This window comes from Anolis sagrei, chromosome 1 (genome assembly GCF_037176765.1).
Source record: "Anolis sagrei isolate rAnoSag1 chromosome 1, rAnoSag1.mat, whole genome shotgun sequence".
NCBI lineage: Eukaryota > Metazoa > Chordata > Lepidosauria > Squamata > Dactyloidae > Anolis > Anolis sagrei.
The window spans coordinates 21,764,524-21,788,918 of NC_090021.1; the positions used below are offsets into that span (position 1 = coordinate 21,764,524).

The 24,395-nt window shown below is 39.3% G+C and overlaps 1 protein-coding gene across 2 annotated transcripts in view; it reads right to left on the reverse strand.

The window, feature by feature from the left end:
* ABHD12 (abhydrolase domain containing 12, lysophospholipase) overlaps positions 1-24,395 on the reverse strand; it is a 35,010-nt gene that overhangs the window by 4,823 nt on the left and 5,792 nt on the right. For both annotated transcript variants that reach the window (XM_060754533.2, XM_060754534.2), the window contains exons 2-11: positions 19,276-19,400; positions 16,873-16,978; positions 11,042-11,161; positions 10,046-10,076; positions 9,694-9,739; positions 6,706-6,835; positions 4,809-4,846; positions 3,805-3,884; positions 2,449-2,531; positions 1,477-1,555 (exon numbers count right to left, since the gene is read on the reverse strand). In XM_060754533.2, the coding sequence (XP_060610516.1) occupies positions 1,477-1,555; positions 2,449-2,531; positions 3,805-3,884; positions 4,809-4,846; positions 6,706-6,835; positions 9,694-9,739; positions 10,046-10,076; positions 11,042-11,161; positions 16,873-16,978; positions 19,276-19,400 (838 nt within the window). The remainder of the gene's footprint in view (positions 1-1,476; positions 1,556-2,448; positions 2,532-3,804; positions 3,885-4,808; positions 4,847-6,705; positions 6,836-9,693; positions 9,740-10,045; positions 10,077-11,041; positions 11,162-16,872; positions 16,979-19,275; positions 19,401-24,395) is intronic.

Here is a 24,395-nt window from a genome sequence, read left to right on the forward strand (position 1 = left end):
GTTTTCCTTCCTTGCTACTCATCGGGATGAGTCCTGGTTCTGCCACCAGGATGTGGCCCGGTGAGTAGCGAGCAAGCAAGGGAGGGCGAGTGAGTGAGTGAGGGAGGGAGGGAGGGCCGCAAAGGTATAAGCAGGAGCCTGGCCACCTCTTCTAGGCTGCTGCTTCTGCCCCCGCTGCTGCCTTCCCTCGCTTGCTCACTCACAAGGACGGATCACAGCAGCAGAGCCAGGACTCGGCCTGGTGAGTGAGCGATGGAGGAAAGGGCGAGGGAGGGCAGAGAGGGTAGCAAAGACGGCGGTGGCAGATAATACGGAGTGTCGGATAAGCGGAAGTTGGGTATCCGGGACTCTGCTGTATACAGCATCCCTACTTCGCGGATTTTCACTTTTCGCTGGTGCTCCTGGAATGTAACACCCGCAATAAGTGAGGGAACACTGCACTTCGGTTGCTTGACACCTGGCCCACACAAGCCTATGCAAGAAGGTACTTTTTGTCACTCAATGTTTTTCTGCGGTGGAGAACTCATGTGATATTTCCAAACAGAAACATGAGCACTTTATTTGTATTCCGACCTATCTCCCAGAGGGGACTCAGGGCGGATTCAAACAAATACAGACAGAAAAGCACACATTCAATACTTATAAACACAGATACACAGAGGAAGGTAAAAGTTTCCCCTTACAGCTCTGGGGGTGGTGCTCATCTCCATTTCAAAGCCGAAGAGCCTGCGTTGTCCATAGACACCTCCTAGGTCATGTGCCATTTACCTTCCCGCCAAGGCGGCACTCACTGATCTAGTCACATTTGCATGTTTTTGAACTGCTAGGTTGACAGGAGCTGGGGCTAACAGCGGGAGCTCACCCCACCCTGCAGATTTGAACTGTCAACCTTCCAGCTAGCAAGTTCACCACGGCCCTTTATCTCTCCTTTGCCTCCCTTCTTTTAAAAGGAACATGAATTCTCAATTCCCAGTAATGTTAGAATCTCTCACTGCATACCACAATATAGAAAAAAAGAAAGATTGCTTTTAATGAGTTACGCGGTGGTCAAGATTTCAGCTCTGTACAATGGTGAAAAAATTCAGACATGAAAAAAATATAGAAAAGTACACGAAGTTAGAAGATATCAATGGTGCAGACCGATTTAATCTTGTTCTTAGCTCAGGGCTGAACTACATATGAAAATGTGGATAATGCCATAACGATGGCTACTACTAGAAGGCGGTTTTCTCAGAGACCTTCTAAAGAAGAGCTACAGCATAAAGCAGCCAGCAAGGAAAATGTTAAGTACTCAGCCTCCTCTGAAATCGGCCGCCTTTCAGAGCTGCTCCCCAGAATTAAAAACATAGTTACCTAGAGATTGGCCCACAAAACCCAAATTAAAATACAGATAAAGCCTCTTTTACTGCACTCATTCTTTCAGGATATTTATAACTTGAAAGGCAGGCACTGAAGATGATAGCTGAAAAATCATACCTTTTTTCCAAGATGAAATGGAACTACAGGATCATCTTCAGCATGAAGAATAAGCAGAGAACATGAAATGTGCTTCACGCTGTAAACAAAATGAAATGCCAAACACATCATTAAAGTTTTTTTTAATGTACCTATTTAAGAGAGAATGCCGACGACATTCAATATACATTATCTTATTATAGCACAGTACAGTCAGCCTTCCACATTTGCGGGATTAGGTGGGATGATGGGCAATGGAGAGGGAGGAAGGCAAATATTAAGGAAGAGGTATAAAAATGGATGAGGCTTCGATGGGAAAGTGGGGGGGGGGGGGAAGCAATGGAGGATGGAGATTCAAATCTGGATATTGTTTCAATGGAAAAGTGGAGAAGGAAATAAAGGCCTGATACACTTGGCAGTATAGCACTGGAGAGGTAGAGGGACAGGAAGACAGATTGGGGTGAGCTGGTTGAGTGGTAGATACAAACTCATGAATAGTCAACTCTGCAAATGGCAGATCAGAAAACTAGAAACAATCTGGATTATATGCCATTTAAAAGGTCAAGTTTTTTTTTTGGGGGGGGGGGCAGGAAAGACCAAGAAAAAGTTCTGAATGAAAAGAAGGACAAGAAGCAAGTCATGCCAGCTATACAGAAGTAAACAGAGAGGAAGCAATTTCTGTGTGATTTTTCTTTCTTTCAAGGAGGATGAACATATGGCAGACAAAATGGGTATACCAGATATAGATGGAAATGGAATAGCAACAGAGAAGAGGGGCTAGCCAATCCATTAGGGGTGGCAGCCAATAATCATAGCATAAATAATATATAAAGGCAAGATTTCTTTCCATTGAGGAAAAGATAGCTGATCTAGAGAAGCCAAACATATCAAACTGGTTTAAAAAGAAAAGTCTTCAGAGATCTGCATTTGCTACTGGGATCCTCATCCTCTTGAAAAATAAAGTAAGATTCAAGAGATACAATATATACTCACTTTTCATCATTTGCAAACTTAATTCCACTTGACGTTATAGGGTCAAGGAAAAACCAGTCAAATCCTGGGAAATATCTATATATCTGAAGAAAAAAAATGCAAGCCTGTGACTAATTGGCAAAATTGTCCACCAAGAATAGAACTTTTTCTGAACACAAACAAAAGAATAGCTTGCATAGAAATCTAGCAGATATAAGAACATAGCATCAACATCATCAGCATCACGGATTTCTAAAAAACAGCAAAGTATTATTAATAAATATTCCATAGTCTCATTAAAATAATAAGAGGGAAAGGAGAAGATAGGTTTTAGCTTCGTAAAGGCCATTCTGTATTGATGAACTTTTGACAAGGAGACAATGGTGGCATCATTATGAAACAAACCAATGTAGAAGGAAGGAAAGAAAGGCAGCATCTCCCTTCAGCCTTCAGTCCAATCCTAAGGTTTAAAGGCTACTTTGTGTTCGCAATGAAGGACTGAAGAACTTCTCTTTCACACACACACTCCTTATCATTAGAAGGTAACACCACATTAAAACGGAGAACAAGGTCTTCAACAAGGAACTTACACTTCCCAAACAATTAAATGGAGCACTACCATCTATTCTTTACAGGGATTTTATAGAAACCATTAGCCAGGATATATTGGCACTGATGCCTGGATCTCCCTGGATCAGGGTCCTCCTTACAAAGTAGCACCTTGGTAGTGCTACTTACAGTTTAAGTTTGCCTCTGATCACCTGATATTTCAGAAGAACCTACAAAATAAGATTTATTTATGTTTCCATAATAAGCATGCAAGTTGCACTTTCAGTTCCTTTAATAAACACCCAGACACTTGATCTGTGTCATATGAAAAAGTATCAATATCCTTCTGAGTAGTGTTTGGGTTTTGTTTTGTTTTTGGTCGTGTCAGGAGCGACTTGAGAAACTGCAAGTCGCTTCTAGTGTGAGAGAATTGGCCGTCTGGAAGGACGTTGCCCAGAGGACGCCTGGATGTTGTGATGTTTTAATATCCTTGCTTATCTCTAAATTCTTATCTCAATTACTTGGAGTCAAAGAAGTTCAGATTTCAATTACTCTTAGAATTACCACATTCATTTGCAAACTATATTCACTCTTCCAAATGGAATTCTTTGATCATTTATGGACTACCAAAGCTCTCTGTAGAGGGCAAAAAGCACAACGTGAGTGTTGAAGAATCAATAGTAGGGGGAAAAACTTTATACATGCTTATTCATTGACTAACACTTTAAATATGACAAAAATAAAAAACGATCACATCCTCAATGTTATGCATGTATGTCAAGTGTCACAATAAGAGATGGCAATTTCAGCACATAAATCTATACTTACTACACTAAAGGGGTGGCTTTTTGCTTCTTCGCGTATGTTTGTAAAGGGAGATTCCAAGATCAGAGCATCAGGGGGTGTTTCTGAAAATGAAATGCAAAAGGTTACAGTACTCTACCATTAAGGCAAAGTCCTCGAGCTCTATAGATTTCCCTAGACATCAAGTCTAGTCTTGTCCGACTCTGGGTGATGGTGCTCATCTCCATTTCTAAGCCGAAGAGCCGGCGTTATCTGTAGATACCTCCTAGGTCATGTGGCTGGCATGATGGCATGGTGCGCCGTTACCTTCCTGCCGAAGCGGTACCTATTGATCTGCTCACATTTGCATGTTTTCGTGCTGCTAGGCTGGCAGAAGCTCGGGCTCACTCTGCTCCCCAGATTCGAACCACAGACCTTTTGGTCAGCAAGTTCAGCAGCTCAATAGTTCAACCCGCTGTGCTACCAAGGGGCCCACTACATGGTAGCCTTCTTGAAGCTGCAGAGCAATGGTACACTTCCTTAGCACAGTTCAATGAAAAGGAAGAATTTGGCTGACCAGAAATGAGATTCTATTCTCAGTTTCCTTACAGGAAAAAGGACTGACAATATTCTTTAAAAAGTCAAACTGCAGTTGTCTCAAAAATACCCATCTCAAATCAAATGGACTTTTGCCAACCAAAAAAATGGGAAGTAGAGTGCTTTACAAGCACGAATTCTAATGGCAACTAGACAGAAGTGGTAATTTGAAATGCCAAAGAAGTTATTTTTAACTCACAAAGAAGGAAAGCTTTACTTTTTAAAAAAAGATTCACTTAACTCTTTCTAAAAGATAAGAAACAGATCCTGTATGTTATGTAAGTCCTCTATAAATAAAAAGCAACTACAGGCCAATAATTTTAATTTTAGAACTCAGCTTCATTTTGAAAGCACAGAAAATTATAGTGAATAAATATCAACACATCCTTTTTTCAAAGACCAGAGGAAATTGGGAGTTAATTTATAAGATCACCCAAAGAAAGCTCTCTTACCTCTTTCACAAAGACGCCTCACTAAGTTGGTTGCAACTCTAGAAGGGAAACATGCCTAAAATTAAAATGCTGATTACATCTAGTCCTCTTATTATAACTCTTTTATATCTTCATTTAACCCATGTTTACTAAAAGAAATAAGAGCTCTTTGCTTAATGAGATTCATTTGTAAGCATACACAGGATTAGGACCAAAGTATTAAGCTGTTTGGATTCACTTTGTCTAATGATGTTCTTTTCAAATTGAAGAGTTCTTAAAAGACTCAGATATTGCGATTTTTCTTTCTTGATGCAAAAGTCATTGGCCTGAATCCTAAATTCTTATAGATGGAAATATGTTGCTAGTGGAAAGAAAGGGGAAGGAGACTTTTGCCAATTTTCCAGTCATCCTAATCTAGCTCTATAAATCTCCTCAGAAACGTTAAGGAAGTCAGTGGAACATAGGAAGTAGTGCTGTGAATTTCCAAGGTTAGCAGCAAAAAATCCCCACCTTTTTGCCTTTTGTCAGCAGGAACTTCTGCTGATCTGGAATTCTTTTCACAAACAGAAGAAAGCTTTCCATTTATGAAAGGACAACTTAACATCCAAACCATTGTCAAGAAACACACTAGCTATTTTATATCAAATAACAAGGGAAGTCTACTAATTCTGACACATGAATGTCTAAGCAAAATCTGAAAGAAAGAGCTTTATATTTGTTCCATAGATTCTATGATTAATTCAATCAATTACAGCAGACTCTGTCTCTCTTTTTATGTTTCTGCATTGTCACATTATACTTTCTTATGCAGACTGAAAAACAGCTAGCCCTCACAGCTCTCTGGCTTGCTTTGACTCCAAACAAATGCACTACTGTTTTCAATACAGCAATGCCTTTGGCAGCATCTATGCCGAATCCATTGATAGCAGAGTTCAAACGACATACAACAGAATATGAACCATGGAACAAACAGTCACAGTGAGTGCATTTTGAACTCATTAATAAAGGTTCTGGGAATGTGCTGCCTGAAGTTAAGAAAGCAATTTCTTATAAGCTGAGCCAAGACCCTGAGGGAATGGAGACATCAACCACATAGAATGGAGGGGTTGAAGGAGGAGAGTGTATAAATTAAATTTAATATAATACTTAGTGGTAACATTCTAGAGAAAATTGCCTGTCCAATGTCATTTAATGGGTTTCATCAAGAAACATTTTTTAAAATATACCCTCAAATCAGAATATTCACGTTTCCTTTAAGGTGGAATTTTGGTATCCATAAGAAATGCCAAATCCTTATACAATGTGGCATTAATGAAAATGAAACAGCATCTTTCCTATAAATCTGGATGACCCTTGAATTAAGGAGGCAGATAACATGTGATCCCTATGGGTTGCCATTAATAGTTTTGCAGAGATGTTTTGCATGCATAATCTAATGGACTACCTTCTGACAAGCAATAGTCCTCCAACATCTGCCTAGACTTTTGACTGCCTTTGGGGAAAATTCAAGGTGTGGGTTGGGCAAAATGGTTTGGAGTTAGCCAAGCGAGAAAATAATTCTTACCATGTTGCACATGGAGCACACTATTAGTACATCAAAATCAGGTGGCAAAAGCCTCTAAATCTGTCCATAGGTTCATTTCTATTCTATATTGGCATACGTTTTATTTTTAACACATACAACTTGAATTCCAGATCTACAAATCTGGTATATGTTATCATTTGCTAATTAGTTTTGTCTTAACATGAAATTCTAGCTCAGCATTGACATTTAAGCTAGTGCTAACTGAACACAAATCAGTGTAGAGACTATAATTATCCCATCTCACCATCATACGAACATACTAAATTCAAAATGTTTAGCCACTTGTATCTTTTTCCAGCCCTGCTTAAAGTCACCTACAATCTGACAACTTACCCAGTGCCTAAAGAGTGCCCCCATATATAAACTGGGTTATCTCCACTTCTTGCTTTTATCCAATCAAAAACATGAAGAGCATCATAGGTCATTCCACTCTCTGAGGGAGTGCCTATTGAGTCTCCCCAACCTGAAAGAGAAAATGCATTATTTTAGGAGTTGTGTTCCCAGCTATTACACAAAATACTTTGTCCAACTACATTTGTGATACAGCGAAAAAAACAGAGTAGCTCAAGATATCACAATTCTAGCAGTTCAGCTGGGGGATGTGTGAGTGGTCTCTAAACTAAGGCACAAAGGTCAAGTTGCATCTTTTTCTCAATGGTTTGGAGACAAATCTCAGGGGAATGAGGTAACCTTAAGGGGCTGTGGGAGTTAGGCCTTGAGATGGAGATAACAAAAAAGGGTAATCTCATTTCTTATCTCTATCTTTCAAATCATGCTCTGCTTTGGCCAGGGAATGCAGCCCCAAAATTATAAATGAATGGTATCTTACTAACAAATTAGTTGAAATGTTTAAAAGTCTCAGCCCAATTTTTTCTGACAGTGTGAGACCCTCCTTGAATATACATAACATATTTACTTGAATCTAATGCTCACCATTTTTTTTCAAAATTACCTTGCCAAAGTTAGGGTGCACATTAGTCGCATAATAGGATAACCTTAGTGCTGAGCCAAAGCACTAGGAGAAGAGGCATCAGGAGCACCTGGAGTTTCTATTTGAGGGATGCCATATATAATTTAATTGTCATAACTCAATGCTATGCAATCCTGGGATTTGTAGTTTGATGAGGCATGAGCACTCTTTGGCAGAGGAGGCTCAAGACATTGCAAAACTGTACCCCCTGTGACTCCATAGCATTGAACAAAGGCAATTAAAGTGGATTCATTGTAAAGCATAGACAAACTCCAAAGTTTCGTTTCCATTGCTTAAAGCTTAGGTGTTCTAACAAAATTGTTTTTTAAAAAAGGAATTTTAAGCAGGCAGCAAATGCAATTGGCACATTTCAAAGAGTGTACCTTTCACTGCTGTACATTACATTAGCCAGCAATTTATTTATTTATTTTGTTTCAGGGTTTTGAAAATTCAGGTGTGCATTAGATTCATGTAAATACGGATAATATGTGGTTTGAACGCACTACAACACCCCATTTTTTATTTTCAGTATTTAAACTAATCTCAGCCATCACAAATCAGATAAGTTCCTCAATGGTGAGATTTGTTACTGCTTAATAATTAATAAACAATGGGCAATGAAAACAAACTCCTAAATTACAAATACAGGCAGTCCCCAAGTTACAAACAAGATAGGTTCTGTAGGTTAGTTCTCAAGCTGAATTTGTTTGTAAGTTGGAGCAGGTATATTTTTTTAGGGTAATTCCAGCCATATATATATATATATACACACAACAACAACAACAACAACAACAACAACAACAAGACTTTATTACGGTCCATGACCAGCACAGAATGGGGCAGTCTAATAGGAGGGATAAAACATTAGAGCAGCACTAGAGGGAGGGACTCAATACAAGTCCAGCGGAACCTCAGATACAACAGGTTGCTACAGCCGCACTCCTGTCAGGGTGCTGCCCTGCAGGGTCGATCATCATCAGTCGAATTTTAAGTGCTGCAGTGCAGAACTTAGCAACACTGTAAGTTATTGTAGTGCTAGGGTCCAGGGTGGTACCATTTTTTTCCAGTGCGCCCTGGGTATTTAAGAAGCCATGGTGTAATGAGATTAGTTCTGACACATACTCATACATACATACATACATGTTCTGGATAGCACAGCAAAGGGTTACACCTCTGTTAACTCTTTTGCTGCCTATGCTCCTGTTCAGAAGATTTCACCTCACTTTCTGTCTCTGTGATCACTGGATTTTGAAAGTTTGGCTGGTTGTAGAAACAAAGATTGGTAAGAAAGCTTTTCCCCATGATAACTCTTCCAGCGAAGGAAGATAAATGCTTTTGAACTGTGCTGCTGGAGGAAAATTCTGAGAGTGCCTTAGATCACGGGAAGATCCAACCAGTCCATACTTCAGGCAATAAAGCCCGACTGCTCGTTGGAGGGAAGGATATTAGACGCAAAGATGAAGTACTTTGGCCACATCATGAGAAGACAGGAAAGCTTAGAGAAGACAATGATGCTTGGGGAAATGGGAAGGAAAAAGGAAGAGGGGGCGATCAAGGGTATAATGGATGGATGATATCCTTGAAGTAACTGGTTTGACTCTGAAGGAGCTGGGGGTGGTGACAGCCAACAGGGAGCTCTGGCGTGGACTGGTCCATGAGGTCATGAAGAGTTGGAAGCGACTGAATGAATAAACAACAGCTCTTCCAGGAGTAATTTCCCTTTGGAGGGGTAGATTTCTCTCACTTCCTGTTGTCTCACCCATTCTTAACGCATAAGATGGATGTTTGTAACTTGGGGACTGCCAGTATTTTCTTCCCCACTTCCTATTGAAATCAAAATAGCAAACAAAATAAAAATAAAATAAAATGCGAATTCCGTAATAAATACATGATGTCAAAGAATCTCTCTTCTCTTGCAAAAGATGCTTCGAAAGGCCTACTCAGCAATTAAACCATCAACCAGAAATGGTAATCCATCACTGACGACAAAAGCGGGAAGACACGTGTTCCAAAACCACCCTTACAGAAAGTGAGCTTCTGGAAAGGCACTTTGAATGTTGAACCACAGCCTCCTGAAATCAATCCAGTATTATCTTAATACATCTTTCAATGAAAACTATTAATGTTTGAAAGCTTCTCTAATAAGAGATTTGGAGGGAGGTACTTGAAGCCTTTAAGAGCTGAAACCTCCTAAGCAAATAAGAAAAGCTCTTAATGCAACATAGTAAACGAAAGCTTTCTCCTAAAGTGAATACAAGCTCTCATTTGAAAAAACTGGGATGGGTGCTGGGACAGTTGCAACAAAAGCTCTAACTGCAATTTAAAGTATTTCTCAAAACTAAAAGACTTACCTCGATAATCAAATGTGACTACGTGGAAACCAAGTGAACTCAGAACCTATAAACAGAAACCAGTCATGGTTATGGTTCTTACTATTTTTTAAAAGAATGCTAAACTCTGCATATTAACATAATATTTCCCCTTAGCGACTGATATACCCAAAATGATTATTCCTATAGGGTTAGGGAAGATTTAAAAATGCAATTAACATGCTGATGTGATAGTTTTTTAGTTTTTTGAAACAATTTTTTTGTTTGTTTTTGAAACAAAAAATGGTATACAAATAAGTAACTACAGATACATAAGCTGCAAATATACATTAGTTGTATATTAAGTCATATGAACAAAATATGCAATTCTAACCTTATACAGTTCAACACGATGATCGCCTCCTCTATTAAAAGAAAATGAACAAATCACATATTCGTTTAATGTACCCAAGTGTGATACGCTATCTTCTTGACATCTTAATATAAAAAACCCACTGCCTTTTAAAATAGAAACAAACACATTTAAACCCCATTGCTTTCAGCAGAATATTTAGCCAAATGTTTAAAGCTACAATCCTACATTCAAATATGTGAGAATAATCCACGTTAAACTTAACAGCACGTTCAGTACAGCATAACACCTATGTACTGAAAAGCACATTTCTTTTTCAGAGATGTATCACATTTAGAAGTTCATAGCCATGACAGGATCGTGATCACAGGAAAATGTATATACTAAAGGTTTCATTTTTACATATTGGGGAAATTTCTCTTTTTGGTTTAGAACTCCACACACTTTCTAGGTTCAAAGAAATGATGTGTTTGAAAGCGAGGAGAGACATCCCACTTTTTACAAATATAGGTCTAATCACAACTGTTCTATGGAAGTCTAATTTCAACTGTTAGTCCTAAAGTAGAATTACTGAGTCAAAAGGAATTTAATTCCTTTGCTTCAACAGGTCTACTCTAATAGGAGTTAACATACTGAAAAAAACCAAAAACCTCTATTTGGGACAAACAAGAAGAATTAGGACACAATCTACATGTTTGTCTGGAATCCCAAGTTGAAAGAGCACCCATCTTCAATTCTGACAACAATGAGGGTAATAATAAAAGTAGCACTATAATCCTATACCGACTTAACTAGGAGTAAAATCTATTGGAATAAATGTTTCACTATAAATGTGGATAAATGAAATAAATGTTCTACAATAAGTGAAATTTGCTGCACATTTAGGGTATTTTGAAAGCTGGAGGTGAAGGATGACTGCCTTGCCCTGCATACAGATATGGTTAGGCCTATCATCTTCTAAAACCATAAAAACCAAGATTTTATCATCTCTGCAGCTGGCATATTTTTATGTCTTACCTGGTTCCTGCATTTCCATGTAAGTAAAGGATCACAGGGTGATTAGAACCCAAAATATCTTCGTACCATGGCTGATCCTTGCTTTGAGCATCCTTCCATAGTACTGTAGGAACTGTGTGCCTAAAAGCAAAGGGAAAGTTAGAAATCTGTTTCCCTGTACTTTCTTCTCCTATCCCTTAAATAGGAAGGAAAAATAACCAATAAACCTGGCATACAGAATTAGCCTAGAAAGTAATACATTCCTAATGAATTCTTAATTCTGTTGAGGTATTAAGAATGTGACCGAAAGTCCCTTAATGTGGAATAGACTCTGAATGGAAAATCTCAGATCTCTTGTTACGTGTAGCACAAGACAAGACATCTGAAATTTTCCATTTGGGGTCTCTTACACTAGGGGTCTAATTCTAGTATGCAGCAACCAAGGAAAAGTGCTTGAGTTCCTCAGTATTCAGGGTTCATAATCATCTCCTGGAACCATCAGCATTATCTCTGAAAAATCCTGCAAATCTCTTGGGAAGACAGGCGGACAAATGTGAGCATGCTGGAAGAAGCAAAGACCATCAAGCACTAAGCATGCTCCTATGCCATCAACAGTGCTGGACTGGCCACGTTGTCCAAATGCCCAATCACTGTCTCCCAAAGCAGTTACTATACACCCAACTCAAGAATGTTGGTGGACAGGAAAAGAAATTTAAAGATGGGCTTAAAGCCAACCTTAAAAACTGTGGCATAAACACCGAGAACTGGGAAGCCCTGGCCCTTGAGCGCTCTAACTGGAGGTCAGCTGTGACCAGCAGTGCTGTGGAATTCAAAGAGGCACAAATCGAGTGCAAAAGAGGCCAAGAGGAAGGTACGTCAAGCCAGGCCTGACCGGGGCTGCCTTCCATCTGGAAACCAATGTCGTCACTGCGGGAGAACATGCGGATCAAGAATAGGGTTCCACAGCCACCTATGGACCCACTGCCAAACACTACACTTGGAGGACCATCATCCTCGGGCTACGAGGGATAACCTAAGTAAAAATAAGTAATCATAATGAAACTGCTCTCTACTTCAAGCCAACAGAAACACCCACCTCTGAATAACTGAAATTTTAACTACAAGGATGTAAATTAATTTTTGATACTCTCTTAATAAAAACATATTGTGTGACATCTTTAAGACTAAAAGACATATTATGGTATGAGTTCTCATGTATACATCCTGATGACTTCCTGAAATATATGCTAGTCAAACTAGGACTTCACTTATATTTAAACAGTACATTTAATTAGTAGTGAAATACAGACAGTAAGGTGACAAATTCAAATTCAGAATATTTCGCACTGTTAACTATAGTAACACAAACACTAGGGACTGAAAGAACAGACATTGTTATTCGTTCCCAAATCCAACAATAGGTTTCCCAACAGTAGGGAAACCCAGCTGGGAAGAATAGACTAGCAAAAAGTCCAGTATTTCTCAGTAAAAGTGGGCCCCACCGTAATGTTTCAGGTTGCTTGTCCAAAGCTTCACTGGACTCTTATAAGTAATTGCATGCCGATAAAGGGGTATCTGAAGCTGTGCTCAGGTCTTTGCCCAAATATATGAGGGCTCTAAGTAGAAGAGAGTATGCATTCTGGCTTTGACCCTTTAAGCCAACTTGTGGGTCCCCGGATGTTTTGGCCTACAACTTCCAGAAATCCTGGCCAGTTTACCCACTGTTAGGATTTCTGGGAGTTGAAGGCCAAAAAATCTGGGAACCCCACAGGTTGAGAACCACTGCTTTAAGCCCTCACCACCCCAAGTTGAGCACAGATGTCTTGAAGGGGATGTTCTACTCATGTTCACATAGAGCTCTCATATATTCAGACAAACATTTGAACAGGACTTGAGTCATGCACACAATTCAGAGTGGATCTCATGACATTCAAAACAAAAGAACTGTACCAATTCAGTCTATGACTTATGTTTTTCAATTTGAAAAGATTAGCTTAAATTTTCCCAGTCTCTGAACATGACTCAAGTGGATTAATGCTAGATTGCAGGCTACCTGTACTACAAAACTGCAATTACTTCACATTGTGGCAAGTTTTCATGACAGTTCACACAGAAAGAGAACAAACAAGAGGCAAACAGAACAACCCAGCAGATGTTTTTAAAAACTGCTTACTGCAACTGATCTTAAAAGCTGAATCACCACAAAGCAAATACACCCACTCATACTAATCATGCACATCACATGAACACTGGATGCCACTTGAGCTTTTCTCCATGAGCCAGTAAGAGAAAATTTAAGTTCAATTAAAAACTGTTTCTGTTCAACATTTCCCTGCATCTAATAATCTCAACCCAATGATTTCAAGTATCTGCTATCATCTGAGTATTTTAACTCAACACAAATTCACTGAATTATCTGGCAGATCTTCCCAAGCATAATTCACAAAGTGTTATTGAGATATACCATGCAGAATATAGAATATATTCTTCTTAAATACTAACAATGAATTCATTATCTTACTCTAGAGCAGTGATTTTCAAACTGTGGGTCCCCAGATGTTTTGGCCTTCAACTCCCACAAATCCTAACAGCTGATAAACTAACTGGGATTTCTGGGAGTTGTAGGTCAAAATACCTGGGGACCCACAAGTGGAGAACCACAGCTCTAGAGCCTAATTGAATCTAAACTGGATCACTCACATGAAAGAAGACAAAAAAAAGCAAACTTGGCATATACTATAACCATCCCCCCTTTTCCATGAGGGAATATTTCTGAAGTTAATATGGAAACAGGCAATTGTGCAGAATAGCAAACCCTAGAGAAACTTTTGTTGGAAAACCCTCTCTAGGAATTATCCAGGTTCTTCAGGCAACTTCCACTGGAACTGTCACATAATCAAGATGAAGTGCAAAGAAAACTTCTACAGAAGTATTTTCTCTAGAAATTTGTTAGGTCCTCCAATGTGACTCTATAGTAACTTCCAGCAGAAGTTGCCTGGAAAAACTAGAAAATTCCTAGAGATGACATATTTTGTTAGATGTGGGTAGGTGTTGTTGTTCATTCGTTCAGTCGTCTCCGACTCTTCGTGACCTCATGGACCAGCCTACGCCAGAGCTCCCTGTCGGCCGTTACCACCCCCAGCTCCCTCAAGGTCAGTCCAGTCACTTCAAGGATGCCATCCATCCATCTTGCCCTTGGTCGGCCCCTCTTCCTTTTGCCTTCCACTTTCCCCAGCATAATTGTCTTCTCTAGGCTTTCCTGTCTCCTCATGATGTGGCCAAAGTACTTCAGCTTTGTCTCTAGTATCTTTCCCTCCAGTGAGCAGTCGGGCTTTATTTCCTGGAGGATGGACTGGTTGGATCTTCTCGCAGTCCAAGGCACTCTCAGCACTTTCCTCCAACACCACAGCTCAAAAGCATCGATCTTCCTTCGCTCAGCCTTCCCTAAGGTCCAGCTCTCACATCCGTAGGTGACTACAGGGAAGACCATGGCTTTGACTAGGCGGATCTTTGTTGCAAGTCTGATGTCTCTACTCTTCACTATTTTATCGAGACTGGACATTGCTCTCCTCCCAAGAAGTAAGCGTCTTCTGATTTCCTGGCTACAGTCTGCATCTGCAGTAATCTTTGCACCTAGAAATACAAAGTCTGTCACGGCCTCCACGGTTTCTCCCTCTATTTTCCAGTTGTCAATCATTCTTGTTGCCATAATCTTGGTTTTTTTGACATTTAGCTGCAACCCGGCTTTTGCGCTTTCTTCTTTCACCTTGATTAGAAGGCTCCTCAGCTCCTCCTCGCTTTCGGCCATCAGAGTGGTGTCATCTGCATATCTGAGGTTGTTAATGTTTCTTCCAGCAATTTTCACCCCAGCTTTGCATTCATCCAGCCCCGCACATCGCATGATGTGTTCTGCATACAAGTTAAAAAGGTTGGGTGAGAGGATGCAGCCTTGCCGTACGCCTTTCCCAATCTTGAACCAGTCTGTTGTTCCGTGGTCAGTTCTGACTGTTGCTACTTGGTCCTTGTACAGATTCCTCAGGAGAGAGACAAGGTGGCTTGGTATGCCCATCCCACCAAGAACTTGCCACAATTTATTATGATCCACACAGTCAAAGGCTTTAGAATAGTCAATGAAGCAGAAGTAGATGTTTTTCTGAAACTCCCTGCCTTTCTCCATTATCCAGCGGATATTGGCAATCTGGTCTCTGGTTCCTCTGCCTTTTCTAAACCCAGCCTGAACATCTGGCAGCTCTCGCTCCATGTATTGCTGGAGTCTTCCTTGCAGGATCTTGAGCATTACCTTACTGGCATGAGAAATAAGGGCCACTGTACGGAAGTTGGAGCAGTCTTTCGCATTTCCCTTTTTTGGTATGGGGATATAAGTTGATTTTTTCCAGTCTGATGGCCATTCTTGTGTTTTCCATATTTGCTGGCAAATGGCATGCATCACCTTGACAGCATCATCTTTTAAGATTTTAAACAGTTCAGCTGGGATCCCGTCGTCTCCTGCTGCCTTGTTGTTAGCAATGCTTCTTAAGGCCCATTCAACCTCACTCCTCAGGATGTCTGGTTCTAATTCATTCACCACACCGTCAAAGCTATCCTCGATATTGTTATCCTTCCTATGGGTAGGTACCATTCATCAAATCTTTAAGGGACAACTCCTAGATGGATCAACCCAAATAATTAAACGAGATTGAACATGATGTGTGGAAATAAAGACTGTCTGAAGGAGAATAAAAACTGGGATTGTGGAGAAATAAAAAACGACTCATTAGAAGAATAAAAAATACTGGAAGAGTGCAAAGCCTGCTGTAAATCTCAACACAAGGCCTCCACACTGCAATATTTTGTTACACAGCCCACTTGTTCAGAACTATTATTGATATGTGTCAAAAGGCTCAAATTCTACCTAAATATCTCTTTTCCATTTGCACAGAAGTAATCTTAGGAACTACCTAATTACTACAGTAATACTGATTTGTTCCATGAACAACACTGAACATCACTGGATATGAATTACGTAGTCGTTGTGTGTGCTTCCAATTCATTTCCAAATTATGGTGACCTTAAGGTGATTCATTCAGAGGAAGTTTGCCTTTGTCTTCCTCAGAGGCTGAGCGGGGATGACTTGTGCAAGATCACACAGTGGGTTTCGATGGCCAAGCAGGGACTCAAGCCCTAGTCTCACATTCTCTACAAATCAATTGTAAAAAAATACTCTTGCAAGACATTTTCATATCTACAATGTAACACCACTTGGAAATGAAAGGTAACTTTTACCACACAATGCCTTGTTTAAGTAAGCTCTGACTGATCCTCATGGACATTTTCAGAAAATTTGCTAAATCCCATGTCATCTTTTTAAAAAACATTGATACATCAATTCAATTAACAAACTTTTGCCATACACGTCTTATACTGATATACACTTTACCTTAAATGATGCTTTACATATTTCTTAGATGTGTATCACCCATTACCTATGTCATCTTATTTAAAGAAGCAAATCAATTTTTGTAGTTCTTCTGTATTTCAGGTCATGACCTTCAGAACAGTTTTTTTTAATCTTTAATAACACTAGTCTTCCTTGCAGTTTGAGCTAGTTACATTTTATGTGTTGTTCATTATATTTAACTTCAGTCCAAAGAACAAAGTGTCTTTAGAAAGTCAAGGTTGTGCTCCCAACAATGAATGAATGAATAACATACCCACACATAGAAAAAAACTGAACACTTACAGGAGTATACATGGTGGTACACTCTCTCAGCATGCTCTCTCAACACTGAAATCAAAACCATGACTTCTGGCAGCACAATAAAAGGATTCTAATAGATAATGGCATTTCTTACCAGACTCCAATAGTTACATCTTCCTCTGGTTGCAAGTAATAGTTACAGGTGTGGTTTAATCCTTGGTCCTGGGGCCTTTTCAAGTCAATGAAATAGGGTACTCTCACTGAAAGAGAACAAACATTTCCTTTACTTTCTGTATACTTGCTAATCAAAGTATAAGCAAGGCTTTCACACATACAAATATAAAACCACACGATGCCCTATGTAATAATATAAATCTCATTCAGAAGTATACTGGCTACAAACTACTGAACATTTTCAAGCATTAGGCAGAGCAGGATTGTTTAAGGTTATAAACATGACTAATGAGAATAAATGATAAATCAACATTTCTCAATTATTAGTTAGTTCTCTTTATTGTGCAGCCACCTTCAAAAAGGTTCTTATTAAATTCTAACTATTATTGGCAAAGGAGACTAATAAATTGCCCAATGCTAAAGGCAGAATACATAATTTTGTAGTTTTATTTAAAAATTCTAGTCCTAAAATTGAAAGACTGTTTTAGAAAATAATGTTATACAAAATATGGGCAAAAGCAAAGTCTACAAACCATCTAGTCACAATGATCAGGATATGGCCATACCAAAAACAGCACAGCAGACATTATTGGAGAGGCCAGAGAGGGAACAATAGCTTTTTCACTAGATGGAATTAGCATATTCTCTGCCGATGTCAACAGCAACAAAAATACAAGGCAACATCAAGTTTTTCCTTTATCAGCACTTCATGAGGAAGTAACAAAACAGAATCAGATGCTATGTACTTTTAAAATGCACACTGGACTACTGAGACACTCAATTTTAAAATATAAAAGGGAATAAGAGAAAAAAATCATGTGAATCTTGCAAAACAACAACAAATTCTGATATTTTTATGAGTACAGTATGATCCCCATTTCCATAAGGGATACATTCCTGTACTTACCGTGGAAACAGTGAATAGTAACAAACCCTATGTAATGAACAATTTCTGCCATTACCACAAGTCAACTTGGAAGACCCAGAAAATTCCTGGAGATATATCCTACAAATAAATTGTAGTAACCTATTTTGTCAGGTACAGGTAGGTGAAACCACAGGTACCAGTCCCACAGCTATGAGGGACATATTGTGTAGGCATACGTGAAGATAACGATTCTTAATAACTATGAATCAGATGTCTTAACGACAGTAGTCTTCCGGTGTTAGGTTTTCACACTGTCTCCCAAATATGTGAACAGCTTTTTGAGGAATGCAAGGTCGATGTGCCTCAAATGCTAGACTACAGGTAGCTCAAATAAGGTGCTGGGACCAAATACAGACTCCAAGGATGATTTTGTAGCCCTTGGCCTCACCAAACACCTGTAGTTTACCTTGTCTGTCTAAAAAAAAGATACTTTGCCCTTTTAGAAGCCTTCAGGAATAGCATTTTTTTCTTTAAAAGAAATAAATACACTTTTTTCAGATATAGGACCTCCAAACACTTTCAGATTTGTGGAGAAGCAATTTTTTGAAGTCTATTAGACCCAGATGATACCAAGGAAAAAAAACTTGATCCATAAACCTGCTGCAGTTGCCCACCCCATGGCCTTTCCCCTCTCTTTCTCCTTCCTTCTGTCCCTTTTGTCTTCCCTCCCTCCATTCCCTCCCTTCCATCCTTCTCTTCCTCCCTTTCTTTCTTATCTTTTTCCTTCCTCCTTTCCTCCTGGGGGATGTTTAGCTGGAAGAGGAAAAGGTAGAGAGGCAACATGAGAACCATGTTTCAAGATTTAAAAGGGTGTCCCATTGAGGTGGGGGGGACGACGACGACTGACTTTCTGCTGCTCTAGAGACCAGGGCATAAGGGAGCAATGGTTTCAAATGGCAGAGAAAGAGATTCAACTGAAAAGATTAGGTAGAACATCCTGGAGAGTGGCCTAGGCTGCCTTGGAGTGTGGTGAAGTCTCCTTCTCTGGAGGCTTCTCCACAAAGGATGTCTATCAGGAGTGCTTTGATTGTGCCTTCTTGCATGGCAGGGGTTTGGACTGGAAGGCCCTTGGGAGTTTCTTCCAGCTCTATGATTCTAGGATTATAAATCAGAAGTAGGCAATATAGGGTCTAATGGATACACTTTTCTCTCCCATCCACCATCTCATCCTAGCCAAGGCTAACCCTTTTGGGATTCAATCGTTTTTTCGTCTTTCCTTCACTTTCTGCCTCCAAAAGAGAAGAGGAAGGGAAAGGGACTTGGGGAGAACCCCATCCTTCCCAGCCCACTCATCCTACTCCGGCCTGCCATGTGGCCCTCAAGTTAGAAAGTCTGCCCGTACCTGGTTTAGAGGCTATGTATCCTTTTTCCTTTGTATGAAAAGTTAGTTAGCTATATGGTAAAATGCCCACATAGTTTTCAAGACACTGCAAAAAAGAGATGCACAATTCTTACCAAAATTCAGGAAGACGAGCTTTGCCTGAATAGCGGGACAGATTTTTACTAGAAATGGAATGGCTATGTACACTCCCAACAACCAGAGTACTACTTTCCGAAACCGAAACCACATTCCATGTCTCCTGTAAAAGAGGAGGGAAGGAAATATAAAGTATGCTACATTTATCTTTTTCAAAGATTTTTAAAATAGATTTATGATCATTTTTTACATAAGTTGCTTTCTGTTTTTATAAACTAGTATTTCATAAGCTGCTTTGTGTATACATTACTTCTAGTATTCCACAACTTTCCCAATCGGGTACCCTCTTGAAATTCTAAGCTATACCCCTCATCCTGCCATCTCAGCATGATAAACTGTACCTGGAGGGTTGAAGTTGATGAAGGCAACTTTATATATTACCATCACTTTCTATAATACTTATTTTTCACAGAATAGCACAGCAAAAATTGTTACAATCTGATAGAGAAAGGAAGAAAAAATAAGGGAAGTAAGGGATGAGTTTCTCAGTAAAAGACAGAGGGAGGTATCTTTATTTACCCCACTTTAAATACAGATATTGGGGATGGTGGGGTAGAGGGAGTGGAAAGATACATTCCATGAGTTGTTTGCCTAGTCTCTAGAAATATTCCCACAAGTAAAAACAGCATCTAATCTTATTATATCTGGGCACTTTAGACTAATCCTGCTTCAGGCTATTTTAACTATACTTTCTACAACATCCAGATTTACCAATATAATAAATATAACTTTTTAAAAACAGTTTAAAAGAGATGTGCAGAAACTCAGAATTGTGGCCTAAAGATTTTCTCACATTTCTTTTGGAGTTGAATTCTAATTTCCAGATATTACTCCATACATATATTACACACGCACACTTCCATTAAACAACTTAAAATACAACTTCCCGCCCATCCAACTAAGGACACATGGACCTTAAAGTAGGCTTTTGGCTTTGAGTAGGCTGAAATGGGCTCATATGAGGTTGACACTTTGGCACTTTAGTTGTGAATTGAAGACAGCTATTTTTAGCTACAGATGGCCTACGTTTTAAACTGTGTTTTTATTTTATTTTATGTGTTGATAGTGGTTGTTTTTATAACTTTTATGTGATATTGTTTTTATACTCATGTACCGCTTATGTCATATACACTTGTAGTGCCTTGTTTTTTAAAACACATTACAACTGTACCCTTGGTTCGCTTCTGGTACGATAAATAAAAGAAGTGCCTTGTAAACCGCCCCGAGTCCCTTTTGTGAGATGGGGGGGGGGGGGGGGATATAAATAAAGTTTATTATTATTAACATTATGAAGGAAGTCTTATTTGTAAGACTACAATACATTATTCTGCAATACAATGGGTGTTTCTTGAAAACCAACATTCAAATCCCACAAGACTTAACTTCCCTTCTTTTTTCTTCATAGAGTTTAAGAACGGATTCCAATCATTGAGAAATGTATCTAAATACTTCTCTTTTCATTGACAGTTTATCAATTTTGCCCAATTTGAGTATGCTTGAAATCCAATCTTCAGTAGTAGGAAATTCCTTTTTTCCAATTTTATACAATTTCTGTTGCTCTAGAGACCAGGGCATAAGGGAGCACATAGCCACATAACCATACAATATAGCACTCAGTAGTTTTAAGTTTTTAACCTGTCCATCATGTATGCCTAAAAAGAAAAATTCTGGCTTTAGAATCTTAATTTTGAAGAAAAAAATGCATTGACCACAGAACCTGTCTCCAAACTTCTTCATCTCTCTGCACTATAAATAGTAATGATATAAAATAATAATATGGCCGCTGTGGCTATCTGGATGAGGAAGAACAAGCTGAAGATCAATCCCGACAAGACAGAGGTCCTCCTGGTCAATCGTAAACCAGATCAGGGTATAGGATGGCAACCTGTGCTGGACAGGGTTACACTCCCCCTGAAGTCACAGGTCCGCAGCTTGGGAGTCCTCTTGGATTCATCGCTTACACTTGAAGCTCAGGCGGCGGTATCCGGGAGGGCTTTTGCACAACTAAGACTTGTGCGCCAGCTGCGACCGTACCTCGCAAAGGTTGATTTGGTCGGGGTGGTCCATGCCTTGGTCACCTCTAGATTGGATTACTGTAATGTGCTCTAGGGCTGCCCTTGAAAACAGCTCGGAAATTTCAACTGGTGCAACGGGCGGCGGCCAGGATGTTAACTGGCGCTCCTTACAGAGAGAGGTCAACCCTCCTGTTTAAGGGGCTCCATTGGCTGCCGTTTACCTACCGAACCCAATTCAAGGTGCAGGTGCTTACCTATAAAGCCCTGAACGGTTTGGGACCTGCCTACCTGCGTGACCGCATCTCCGTTTATGAACCCACGCGCTCCCTTCGTTCATCCGGAGAGGCCCTGCTCACGATCCCACCTGCGTCACAGGCGCGTTTGGTGGGGATGAGGGACAGGGCCTTCTCTGTGGTTGCCCCCCAACTCTGGAACACCCTCTCCAAAGACATTAGACTAGCACCCACGTTGGCAGTCTTTAGGAAGAACTTGAAGACCTGGCTATTCCGATGTGCCTTCCCAGAATAGGATAACCCCCAGCACCATGTCCCAGAAGCACTTTATTAGAGTTAAGACTCTCTGCACATTGCACTTGCCCAGAATTCCAATATACCACCGTCACATCCAGCACTTTTTAACCTGTACCCATCACTGGCCTGGCCCTGTTTTTAATGCGTAATAGTGTAATGTTTTTGTCATTGCTTATGTTTTAATTTTTGCTTTGTATTGTATTGTTATTGTTTGCTTTTGTTGTTGAGGCCTTGGCCTTTGTAGCCGCATCGAGTCCTTCGGGAGATGCTAGCGAGGTACAAATAAAGTTTAATAATAATAATATCATATTATTAAAATAATAATAAATATTATAACTACTTCACAGTTATAATATTCCTAGAACATAATGGGGTTTTTTTTAAAAAAAAATAAACCCTAAAATTAGTTTTTTGGGAAGCTTTCAAAAATTAAGTAAAAGATATGACCTATGAAGTAGAATGAGTCTAGGAAAGTTAAAGTTACAAACTTATTTTTGCCAGTTAGTCTCACAGGTGCTATATAAAGGACCACATTCTTTCATATAAATCTGTATGAGATTTGAGGTCTTAGGCTGAGGCCTACTGGTCAATCATCACTATGAGGCTAACTGTGTTTCTCAAGTAGTGTACATATAAGGATTTGCATTTTTCGTAAGTGTTTGTAGCTGCATTGGAGTACCAGATCAGATTAGAACATGTTTGGCCTATGAGATGTTTTCTGCTAGAGATATATACAAGATAACGTAACTTTTAATTCAACATACTGAAGTATGAGGAAGTGGAACTTTCTGTCAGGCATACTTCTCTTTTACAATTTTAGCTTTGAGGAACTTTTTTTAGCTTAAAAATTTAAACTTTGAAATATTTTAAAACCCCTTGCAAAAAAAGAATATGATTCCAGAAAAATGCAGCCTGTAGAGTTTAGCATATACAGCAATCACTTCTCTTATTGTTGTAGCCCGTCTGTTGTTAAAAATACTGATGTAGCAAATGTCAGGGTTATTTTGTGACAATGGTTTGTGACTCTATAACCTTTAGCCTCTATAGTCTTCAAAAGCACATCCTGTTTTATTTATATTGTGATCTCCTTTGAGTTTCTATGCAATTTGCAAATCAATAACTGAGATCATTCTGCATGAAACACATAGAGTAAGGGCCAAAGGCCTAAAGTCAAATATCTTTCAAGGTTGTTGGGGTTGTGTTTTTTAGTGCAGTGTATCTAACATTCAGTCTTAATCAACTCAGCAGATTCTGCCTACCATCTTTTCTTTGATCCTTTCTTTAATCTCTCTTTTATCTATCCCTCTCCTTCATGTAGAAACTTCCGGTTTTTTCCTTTTATAAGAGAACACCATTTCTGCACTTCTCTCATCTGCAACATTAGGGGACCTTAGCTAATGCTAGAGGCTTTTCCACCTCCACAAAATCTTCTGGAACATTACAATATAGTACATTTGCACAAAAACTTACCTAGATGAATAAAGATAAAGCAGCTAATTCAAAGGAGTTTTCAAAAATTTCTAAGTACATGCTTCACATATGAATCCTGTAACTTGTTTGTTTTACAGATCCAGAAATTCTGCTGTGACAACCTATACCAAGGATGGACAATTTCCATGGATAGCTAGGGGCCCAAACAGATGGAATCCACATGGGGTAAAACTGATCAAAACTACTGTGCCACAAAATATTAATGCTCTGTGAGGAGGAAGCCACAATTTGCCTTTGAAAAAAGTTGTATAGGGATAGGAGCCTTGTTTACAACATTATTAGTATTCTCAGAAATATTCTGTAAACAAGATGCATTCTTCAAGTGCTTTGTTTCAAAGACACTCAGTCATTTTTGGTGGCAGTAAATGACACACTGGCATTTAAAACACAGTGCATGAAGAGTGAATGCCCTCTAAGATGAATTAGCACTTTCAGGCAGCTTTGGGAACATTATTAAAACAACCCATGCACACTTTATTTTAAAGACAGTTTTAGCCTGTTGGTGCAAAAGCACAATGAACATTTAGCACTTGGTTTGCAAAAAGGGGGAGGAGATGTATGCAGTTCATGAGTCATAGGTAGCATACAGAGATTTTTATTTATTTTTTTTGCCTATTAGCTGAGAATTGCCCTCAGTTCAGCCAATCATCTCTTTTACTGTGCTCTTTCATAATTTTCCACTGGCCCCATAATATACTGAAAAAAGTGACAGGAAAACAGAACTCCATAAGCAGATAAATCAGAGTCACATTTATCTGGGTTTGTATCTGGACTCCAACCCCAAAATGTAGAACAGGAGAACACGATCTCTGACCCCAATTTCCTAGTTTGTGTTTTTGTCTGTTTTCTAACCCTACAGCTTCTTTCTTCTGTTTATAGTGATACCTTGACTTAAGAGTTTAATTCATTCCGTGACTGGGTTCTTAACTCAAACTGCTCTTATCTCAAAGCAAATTTCCCATTGAAATGCTATTAATTCGTTCTAGCCCCCTGAACACCCCCTCATTTTTGTTACATGTTTTAAAATAAGAAAATGTACTTTATAAATAACAAATAATGTAT